Source organism: Oryzias latipes, chromosome 12, assembly GCF_002234675.1.
Source record: "Oryzias latipes chromosome 12, ASM223467v1".
In the NCBI taxonomy this organism is placed as follows: Eukaryota; Metazoa; Chordata; class Actinopteri; order Beloniformes; family Adrianichthyidae; genus Oryzias; species Oryzias latipes.
This window is the reverse complement of record NC_019870.2, coordinates 24267399-24278740: the sequence shown is the minus strand read 5'-3', so window position 1 is coordinate 24278740 and position 11342 is coordinate 24267399. Positions and strand designations below refer to the sequence as shown.

The following is an 11342-nucleotide window of genomic DNA, read 5'->3' as shown; positions in this document are numbered from 1 at the left end:
CAAGAGTTGCATTCAAAACAAAGACTAATCCTGTTCAAAACAGACACGTCAAATTATATGTGGTATTCATATTTTTTTATTTGAAGTTGTGCACAAAGTATTAGTTTTGTATTTATACACGTGTTTTGTATTGACAGTTATCTTACCCAATACTCGCCCATCTTGTTTTCTACTTCACAAATAAAACATTTTCTGAACAGCATATTTTTCTCTGTTCATTAATCACAAAGATGTGAATAAAGAAATACTCAGAAGTACAATTTTTAGCCTAATTTAAAATAAAAATATCCTCCATCAGAATTTATTTTTTAATTTTTTATCGAAATGAGGTCATTAAAAGGTTTTCTTATGTGGCTAGAGAGTAGAAAAAACGAATTAAACTTGAATGCCACATCGTCCGCAAAAAACGTAGGACGTGACGTGACAGACGTCTGGAACGTCATGACGTCAGTTGAAAGAGGGCGCCTCGCTGCTGGCGGCGAGTTTAAAGAGTCCCGACTGGAAAGAGCGGCATCCATCCCCGCAGTTTAAGGCGCCAGAGAAGATGTCCAGCGACAGGTACGGACTTCACAGCTGCTACGTTTAGCTAAGAGACTGCTTCGCTATCAAACACATTTACAATCCTTTCTGTTATTTAGACTTTTGAAATGTTTTCGCGCGTGCATCTCCCATCACCGTTGACATACTAGCCTAGGTCGCTCAGATCGCTCGTGTTAATCATCTTTCGGCATTTCTCGGATGCTGATCGCGGTTGTTTTTGTGGAGAAATCTGCTAACATCATGTTGTTGTTTAGTGAGTCGCTGATCCAAAGAGATCTGCCTGAAAACTCAAGCTGATGACCGATACCGCGCTTTTCTCCACGCAGGCCTCCACTCTTTTCATGATTAACTTTATTCATTGGGGTCATCTGTGGCTGAAATTCCATTTTCCATTTCAAACCCCCAGCAGTGCTGCATCTGTGCATTTTGGAAGATAAATGACGGCGCGTTTGTTTGAAAATTTGCGCGGTCCCGTCGCTTGTTGTTGTGTCCACGTCAAATATGGCGGGCGCGCACAGATCCCCGTCTTGAAGGAGCTGGTGAATCTGTTCCTGCAGGTTTTCTGGTTCAGATCCACGCAGCACTGACTCATCCGAAGGCTCGAACTCTATCGTTTCCAACTGTCTCTTCTCCATCCAGCATGCCCTTGCGGGATCTGCCACGCGCGGGCCTCCAAAGCCACGCGCTGTCTCAGTCCGCCAGGCTGCACAACAAGCGCAAGTCCAGAGGCCACCTGAGCCAAGGCCTGGACACCGAGTGCACCCCAACAGAGCTCATCCAGCAGTGGTCCCCCCCACAGAAGCACCAGAGAACCGCCTGCAAGGGCAAGGAGAACGACCAGCACACGTTTGTCCTCGCCAGGAGACCCAGGAGAAAGAAAGACTTCAGAGGAGGTGATCAGGCTGCTGCTCAGAGGGCTGCAGGGCTGGGATGTCAGCTGTCTCACTCTGTTCTCCTTCAATCCTACAGGCATTTCATGGGATCATCTGCCAGACGAGCTGCTGCTCAGGATCTACTTCTACCTTCCTCTTCAGGACCTCCTTCGAGTCTCTTTAGTCTGTAAACGCTGGCATCGTTTGGCGTGAGTCTCTGTCACTGAATGTCACACAAATATGCAGTCCAGTTTCATTTTCTATTTTAGCCCCAGTTTCAACATGCAGATTTATTTGGTTTTTCAGAATTTTCACTCTTTTTTTTAAATTACCCACTCTGATGAAAATGCCGTTTTTGACATGTTCTCGAGCCATTTTTCAGATGACGGAGGACATGAATGAAGAAAATCAAGCTTAAAAATGCATTTCTGAGTATTTCTTTAGTCAAACTGTTGTAAATAAGGAGCAGACAAAAAAATGCAGTTGGAAAAAGATCGTATTTGTGACGCACTGCAGGCGAGCCAGAAGCTCCCTGTTCCGCTCCATTCTTGATGCATTCGAATGGATCCATGTACGTCTTTCTGTTCTTTGTCCGAGCGAGCCGGCATCTGCCTCAAAACTGTATGGCTCGATAGCTTTAGTGTTGCTCGGCGCCAACAGTCCCGCCCACAATTCAGAGGTGAATTTCGAATGAACTCCTGCTGTCCTTTTGTTTTGCCTAAAAGCAGCATAATCCTGATCAAAGACCCCTCAGGATGCTTAGAAAATAGATCGGAGTGGGTTTTTAACTTAAAATAGGTTTTGAGATTCTGATGAACATGAAAGACTTCAGTACTACAGATGTTCAGTCTGCCACACAGTTTTCATTAGCTTCAACCCCAGAAGCGCCTCTTTGTGTGTGATGATTGTTTGCCGGTGTGAGAGCACTCTGCTTGTGTTTTCATCAGGTTTGACGAGTCTCTGTGGCAGAGCGTGGATCTGCAGGGTCTGACCAACATGGGTCCAGCTCTGCAGCAGGTGCTGAGGACCGGAGTCCGCCGCCTGCGCTGCCCGCGCGCCTTCGTCGAGGAGCAGCAGTTTGCAGGAACAGAGTGAGCTTTGCAGATGGTTGGACCTAGGCCTGCACAATAAATGGCAAATTTATTGCTTGCTATTATCATCGCAACATGGATCACTGATACTGCAAATTGCACGTTTTCCTCATATCATGCAGCCCCAGTTGGACCACAACCATCTGGTCCAGTTTTTTTTTTTTTTTTTGCAGACCTGTTTTCCAAGCACTATCCTCACTTTTTAGATGCTCAAGCTGAGCGATTAGACACGAAGACACACCAGTGAGCCACAGACGCCTTCCTTCACTGCAGGACCTTTTCTCTTTTTGTCCAGACCTCTGCAGCTGCTGGACATGGACCTGTCCAGTTCCATCATCCCCATTTCAGCTCTTGAGAGCATCACCTGCCGCTGTCTCCGCCTGGAGCGATTGAGCCTGGAGGGTCTGCAGCTCTCAGACAACATCATCAGGTGAACAAATGGTTGTAGTTTGGTTTATATCCACCATGCTTCAGAGTCGAGCTTCTCTTCAAGGCCTCCGGGTGCTACTTTGCCGTTCACGGTTGGTTTGGTCATCAGACTCATGTCAAACTCTTTGTTGCAGGAGTCTTGGGAACAACGTCGGCCTGCAGCAGCTGAACCTGAGCGGCTGCTCCGGCTTCTCTGCTTCTGTTCTGGCTGACATGCTCAAGTCCTGCTGCAGGTCAGTGAACGCCTCTAAAAAAACGCACAAAACTTAAAAATAAAGTAAACTAATTCATGTATGTGATGAGTTGATTTTGCATGCTATATTAGTGTTGTCATTGTGTCCTCGTGGGTTTTGTTTTGCAGGATAGAGCAGCTAAACATTTCATGGTGCGGCTTCAACAAGGACCACGTGAAAAGTGTTGTTAGTAATGTCAGCCCCAGAGTCGTCAGCCTGAACATCAGCGGGTACAGAGAGAGCCTCACGTTAGACGGTAAGCCGTGGAAACCTGATTCCATAGGAAGGGGACTCCTCCATCAGTTCTACATCAGAAGTGCCTTCGAGGAGAAATTCGACTGACGGTTGATCACACTGGTTTTTACAACAGCAAAGCTGTTTGAGGCTTTGTTTGCTTAACCAACCAATCCAGAGGATGGAAACAGAAATCAGACAACACAAGCTGTTATAGCTTAGTCACAACTGCCCTCACGGGTCTATATGGAGCATGTGGGGGGGCCCGCACATAACGTCAAGGTTGTAGATCACCCAGTGAGCCCATAGCCCATCTTCAAATCCTCCAGTCTGCACATAAAGCCTGTTAGTGCTGTTCAAATGATTAATGCTGTTATAGTTTAGTGTTTTCCTTTTTAATCGGATCTGATTTCCACAAAGTCTGTAATCAGGACCCCTGTTAGTAAAGTTCTTTCTTTATTTTTACATTTAAACTCAAGGTGATAATGCATACAGGGGGAAATGGAAGTGTGACCAAACTCTATGCATTACATTTTTTTAGTTTTATTTTCAATTTTCTTTTCCTGCAATGCCAAGTGTGATAGTTTCTGGGAATAATCATGAAATCTTTTTGCTGTCACTGATGGGAATGGCGTGCGTGTTTTACAGATGTAAAGATCCTGGTTGACAGATGTCCTGAAGTTCAACACCTGGATTTGAGGTACCGTCCCGCTCCAGCCCAGAGAAACAGAAACACCAGATGCGTTCATTCAGAACTGCTCTTCATTAAAGTCCCACTCCGATCATCTATTGTAAAAGGGTTCCCAGTTGTCTTTTAAGTACGCTTATGCTGTTTTTAGCAACAATCAAAAGCCTGTGTGGTTCTCTAGGACACAGAGCAGTTATATAGAAATCCACCTCTGAGTTGTGGATGGATTTGTTGGTGCTTAATTATCTTTATATATCTCCATCATGAGAAAAATCCCACAAAAACATTTTAAAAACACAGTTTTTAATTGGAGTGGGTCTTTAAGTAAAGGGTTCTCCTCAGATGAACTGGATTCCTAAGTTCTGTCTCTATCAGAATTTCACTAAGTCTTTGTGTTTCAGTGACAGCACCCTGCTGATGGCTGACAGCTTCCTGGTTCTCAAACAGCTGAAGGATCTGCAGCACCTGTCCCTGAGTCGCTGCTATCACATTCACCTGGCTGCTCTCACGTAAGTCCTCACCTGGAGCTGCAGGGTGGATCTTCAGCGTCCTCCGTCCTAATGAATCATTGCAATGAGAGAGGATTGGACCACAATGGACCATGCTCATTAAACATGAACCAGGATATTCAGTTGGTCCTTCTTTTCAGTCACCTGTAGGTGGTAAAATTAAGTCTTTTTTAAAATTTGATTGGGATTAAATGTAATCGTCACAGTAAGCCGTAAGGCTGTAGCTTTGTCTCTTTACAGTTCAGTAACCCCTGACTCATCATTCTTTAGATGCATATAGGATCATGTGCTCTGTTCTTTGTTTAAATATAAGCTCTTTGCAGAAAAAGGGTGGAAATGTGTAAATGCTGATTGTTGGCTGAAAAGTGAAAATCTGGTTGGTTTGAACAAATTGAAGTTCTGCAGACTCAACTTTCTGTGTTCTTCCTGCAGGGATCTGGGACAGACGCTGCCCTCTCTGCGCCTGCTGGACGTCTTCGGCCTCGTGCAGGACAACCAGCTGCCGTCTCTGAAGAAGGAGATGCCTCACGTCAGCATCAACTCCATGCCTTTCTCTAGTGTGGCTCGCCCTACGCCCGCCAGCAAACTCCCGGGGTCCCACGGCGACCGCAGCATGTGGAACAGGAAGTGCCGCCTCAGCTTCCAGCTCTGACCGCGGACTCAGTCCTGTTTTGTTTTTTTAAAGGGACAGTTTGAGCTGCAGAGCAGGATCTACATGTCAGTTCTAGACGAGGCTTTAATCTCTCTGGTACCAATGACCCATCAGTCCTCGATGCTATGTTGGCAAACTCAAAGAGAATTGTGTCATTTAGAAAACATTTGAAGGTTTAGCCACGTGTAGTAAGTTTGAAAGCATTTTAAATCTGTTGAATGTTCTAATAATGTTAGAACTTTTAAAAGGACGACACTCGGATCAAGGCATGACCGGAAAATGCTTTTGTTCTTTGCTGCTGTTTGAAAGGAATCGGTGAGCGGTTTTCCTTTTGCTGTCAAATGTCTGGCTTTAGTTGGTGCTGAAAGCAGTGTTATGTCATTGTTGGATGATGGGAGGAGCCTTGTTTGTGGTTCCAATTCCCTAAGGCTGTTATTTTTTTTTTATGCCTCTGTTCTAAGTCAGCATTTAATGATCCTTTTTAATGGATTTTACCTTCAGCGATTGTTGGTTATCTGTTCTCATGTGTTTGCTTTTAGAGTCTGAAGCACAGGAACCGAACAGCCAATGATGCTGCAGGAGGATTTCACAAAGGTTATATTTTTGTAGTAATCAGACTGATATCTCTAATGCTCATTCATGATGACTCAAAGGTTTGGAATGCAAATGAACTACCCATTAAAATCCCTTTTCTTACCCTTTCTTGTCTTTTATGTCACCTAAAGCATTTTTAAAGACGTCCTTTGAATCAAATCGCTGCTTGGTTAAAACTCTTAACTGCACGTTATATCCGAAAAACATTCCTTCTTGATAAGGAAGGTGGTCCTCTGAGGGCACTAGTTTTACAAAATATAGTTTTGTCCTCACTTTTCTTATTTTTGTGCTCTAGGTTCTTTAGTACTCCACATTATTTTTGATTCAAAAGAAGTGGAAAAATTCAATGGAATTGATTTTTGTCTCCTCTTAATTTGAAAATGCTTTGCTTTCCGAGTTGGTCAGGCATCACATCATTTTGTGTCAAAATAAAAAACAAGCTAAAAAATCCTTGTGTATAGCGAAAACTAAAAACCAGCTTAGGGATGAGGGAAGAACCATCCACCCCCCCCCCCCCCCCCCCCCCCCCCCCATTTGGAGCCTCCTGGAGGAGGGAAGGAGGTTGTCACTTAAGATTTTACAGTACATGGCTCCGCCCATCCTCCCATCTACACAATGAAGTAGTCTTTTGCAGAAAAACACCCCAAAGCATAATGCTTCCACCTCCATGCTTGACAGTGGGGATGGTGTTCTTGGGGTCATCAGCAGCATTTCTCTTCCTCCAAACACGACAGGCGTGCACATGTACCTTCTTAAGCAGGGCAACTGTGCCAGCTCTGAAAGATGTTATTCCAAAGGGTTTTCTGTGTGACTGTGGTTCCAGTTGCTTTGAGATCATCAACTAACTCCTGCCTTGTTGTTTTAGGCCGATTACTGGTCATGTTGCACCAACAGTTGTCCCCTTAACCCTCCAGCTTCCTACTGATGGTTTTGTAGTTTATTCCGGTCTTTTGCAGGTCTACAATCTTCTCCTTTAAATCCACCAAAAGCTCTTTAGTCTTTCCATGTTGGACAGTTTGGATTCTGACTGACTGATGGAGCATCAAAGAAATTAAAACCGGATAACTGCTGGTGTTGACGGACTGATTCTGTGGACAGGTGTCTTTTTTACAGGTAATAAGTTTAGATGTCTGCATCCAAGTGGCAGGTTGGTTATGAGAGTCTAACTGGTCTATGTGAGCCAGAGCGCTTAATGTAGTGCAAGTGGTTCAAATAATTCTGTCCTTCAATGAAATGCAAATAATTTTATATAAATTCTTTGAAGTGGATTTCTTGATTTTCCATCTTTCACTGTTTAAATGAACCTACCATAAGAATGAAAGACAACTTATTTTTAAAGGGGCAAACCTAAAAATCAGCAAAGCATCAACTAGTTATTTCCTTCAAAGTGCTTCTCATTAGAATGGGTTAAAGCAACACACTATTTAGCTCAGTATCGGAGGTTATCTGACTGGATGAGAAAAAATACCCCTTTGCTGAGCTATCAATTCAAAGCTGCAGGTTCTGGGTCTTCATTGTGTCCAGATTACACAAGCAGGATTTGGCATAAAATCTTGTGTGAATGTGTGTGTGTGAATTGTGACCAATGAGTTATATCACTAGAGTAGACATCACGTGGTTCCTCATGGGAGGAGAGCACCGCCATCTTGGTGAGGTCAAGTTACTGCTGCAGTGAATGCATTTGAACACATTTTTTGCATAATACCAGTTCATTGTTTGTGTTTCAACTGCTAAAATCAGAGAACTGAGTCCATGAAGGAGGAAGTATATAATTTCACAGATAAGTATTATAATTTTTTTTCTTTTAATGCTGCAGGGGCTTTATTAATAGAACACATGTTGACATGCATGATGCTGCAGGGTTATTATCAACATGCTGCATGATGTACGGAGAATTTGCTGTCAACATAAATGTACATTTTATTTTGCTAAACCTGTATACAGCATACTAGGCTATTATAGAAATATAGATTTATACATACATACTATTCAGACTTAAGGAAAAAGTGGATCTTAGCAATAAAAAGAGCTAACCCAGATGGATCACTGTGGTACCAACTAGTAATACAGTCTGACTGTTCAAAACATTTTGTGGAAACACATTTTGATGAGAGGCCAGACTGTTTGCTTGAAACCCGACACCATAGCATCTGTGTTACACAAATTGATCACTCACATGAATCAGTATAAATCTATTATTTTTCTTTGTTGTTGTTATTTTAGGGTAAATCTATTGTTCACTTTTGGACTTCTTTTGAATATTTATTTTATTATTATTATTATTATTATTATTATTATTATTATTATTATTATTATTATTATTATTATTATTATTATTATTATTATTAATATTAATAGACTTATATTTTATTATTTATTGACTTATTATGTATGTACTGCTATTATTTATTGTTTGTATTGACTTGCTATTGATTTATTATTATTATTATTATTATTATTATGTATTATTATTATTATTATTATTATTATTGACTTATTGTTGGGTTTTTCTAAATAATTTAAATTACATGTCAAAGAGGTCTAAAACTCCTAAATGTTTACAAATAATTTTTTTAAAATTCTTTGTAATAATTTTTTTATTTGTAAGAAGTCCTGCAAAAATGCCTTTTCATTAAAGTTTGTGCTTTTAAGGCTGACTGTTTCTCTTCTTTAACAACAACAAATTATGTATATATATATATATTATATATATAAATATAATATATTTACATATATGTATAAATATATATAAATTGTAAAAACATATATAGTATATAAAAGCTACTTAGACACCACTAAAAGCAATAGAAATCATTGTCATGTGGGCGTCGTCGACCTCACCAAGATGGCGTCACGCTCCGCCACCGTCGGCCAGGCTTCTAAAGCGGGCGTGTCTCCTCTAGTGATATAACTCATTGATTTTGACTGTTAAGCGCTTTGGGCCTTCGAGGAAAGTAGGAAGCGCTACACAAGTACACGCTATTTACCATTTTTCTGATGATGGAGGTGTCATGGTTTGGGTTTCTTTGTATTGGTTTTTGCTTTCTGTCTTGTTCTGTCATGGTTGAGTTCTGTTTCCTGTTTTATTTTGAAAGGCTTCCTGTTTTGTCATGTTTTTGAGTTTTACTTCCTTGGTCCCATTCTGCCCTGATCATGTTCACCTGTGTCTTGTCATTCCTGTTTGTATTTAAGTCTTGTCTCTGCCTTCCTCTTGTGCTGGTCCATTAATGTCTGTAACGTCTCCACCCTGACTCTCTTCTGCCATGTGTTCATGGTTTACCACAGTGAGTTTAGTTTTTTGTTTCCCTGCTTAGCAGCACCTTTTGTTAGGTTAAAAAATCCCTTGGCCTGGAACTGTGTGCTTCCGTCTCTGCATTTTGGGTCCTTCACGCTACCACAGCCTGACAGGAGGAGTATATTTCAAAAAAGAAAAAAAAAGGCTTGAAATAGCATTTCTAATTATTCCTTATTCAAATCATTGTTGATCAGGAGCAGATGAAAAAATACAATATGAAAAAGAGCCTAATTGTGACATAGAAAATATAGTGGGCGTGTCATAAGCCTCCACACCATTTTAATGCATCCATTGGCAAAAGACGTCCTCGTTTTCCTCCTCTGATCTGGCATGTGACTCTTTGGTGCACCACTAATGTTAGTTTGGGGGGTGTAAGCTAGTGGGAGAGAGTGAACAAAAGGGATGAAGGGAAGTGTGGGCAGGCAAATTTCTAATGAACTACTGCCGAAACTACAGGGTTTTTTATTTTTCCCTAAATAATTATCATAATTATTATCACTGAGAACACTTATACAATAGAAAAAAAAAGATGGTTGGAGTGGGACTTTGATGCAACAGGCAATGATTGAGGAACTTATATCGTACATGACCTTTAAAGGCCTTTAAAAAGACAATATTATTTTGGATATTTAATCTTGAATTTATGACTTGAACAAATGGGAATAAAAAAATAAAAAAAAGAAGAATACTGTGTCACGTTAAAGGGATTACTTTATTTCTCTCCTGGAACAAATAAAGGACAAAGCCCGGCCAGTTCCACCTGTCATACTGCTTTCTAAGCAATAAGTATAATTACAATATGGTCCTTGCAGTCTATGACTGCTGCGGGCCATAATAAATCAGTTGCTCTTCTGTTAATTTGAAACATCAAGTTTGCAAAGTTTAACTTTAAAGTTTTACTTTTTCCCACAAGCTTATGTTTTGGCTTATTTTACTGACAAATCAAAGAGAAAAAATAGTCTTGCTTTTATCAAAATAGCTTTTGACATGTCTTTAAAAACTGGTTGAGATCAAAATTACATTAATCTTAGTTTCAGGCTGAAAATCAGGCATCTGCCTGGACACCTAAGCCAAGCTAATTTTAGCTTTAGTTTGAACAATAATTAAGGCAAAACAATAAGTGCAATTTTAGTCACACTTATTTGTTCTTTCTTTTAGATTTGACCCTGAAGTGTATTCAGTAGTTTCAATTTTTTACACGAAAAGAAAAGAAAAAATTATGGAAATGCTGTAATTAAATTGAAAGTATTTAACTGTTGCCGTAGATAAAGACTTTTATTTTGAAATCTTGTTAAAGACTAAGTCTTACATTTTTAACGATTAAATACTAGTTTAATTTTTGACATAGGAATTTTTTAAGCAAGCGCTTTTTTAACGTTTAAATTGTAATTTAAATTTTTTTTAAAGCGTAAATATTCACTTTTTAAAAATGTTTGTCCTCACTTTGATTCGCCTTTTCTCCAGTAGAGGTCGCTGTTGCACCACAAACCAGCTTTAGAATCTGGAGCCTGTGCGGGATCAACAGGTATGGCAGCTTGGCTGATCCACAGCTGATGATTGAAGATGATTGAGGCAATCTGACATGAACACATGCTGCCACCGAACTACCTGATAAAACAGCTTTTTCAATTTTAAATATTAGTAGGTTAATGTTGGTATTACAAAACGGAGCTGCAATTCTTCAATTTTATTTTCCTTTTTTTTTTAAAAACATTTTGATAATAAAAAAACCCTGAAAAAAAGGAAACATTTATTACACACAAAAATTCCTCTTTCATATTTGAACGATAGACATAATTTTTTTTCTTTTTAGCATAGGTTTTTTGTCGCCTTGTGTGTAGGCCTATCTTTTTCTTCATTTGTGTGTAAATCAAGCTCAGACATGTGATCCATTAGTTTCTAAATCACCGGGCATCACTGCTCATTCTCCTTCCAGGACTGATCCACCTCCCCATTTTTTGTGGGACTATTTTCAATATGATTAGTTTATCAAACGTCTGCATATGTATTTCATTAGAAAAAAGAAAAAAAAAAGTGGTATGATTAATTTACCAGCATTCCACAGGGTCAAGAAAATTGATGCAGGATAATTGGGCACACAGGGAATCCTTGGCAATTTGTGCTTTCAGACTCAACTTGAGAAATTAGATGTCAGTGCAAATGTGAAATTGCTCCTCAATGTTCTCAAAGATTCGATGAAAATTT

At 40.2% G+C, this 11342-nt stretch overlaps 1 protein-coding gene across 1 annotated transcript; it reads left to right on the top strand.

Moving 5' to 3' along the window:
* The first annotated feature begins 438 nt into the window (after positions 1-438).
* skp2 (S-phase kinase associated protein 2) lies at positions 439-5945 on the top strand. The gene is made up of 10 exons (XM_004075062.4): positions 439-558; positions 1180-1433; positions 1510-1621; positions 2360-2503; positions 2799-2933; positions 3067-3165; positions 3294-3421; positions 4048-4099; positions 4489-4596; positions 5029-5945. The coding sequence occupies exons 1-10, from the start codon at positions 545-547 to the stop codon at positions 5246-5248; spliced, it is 1266 nt and encodes a 421-aa protein (XP_004075110.1). The 5' UTR covers positions 439-544; the 3' UTR covers positions 5249-5945.
* The last annotated feature ends 5397 nt before the right edge of the window (positions 5946-11342 follow it).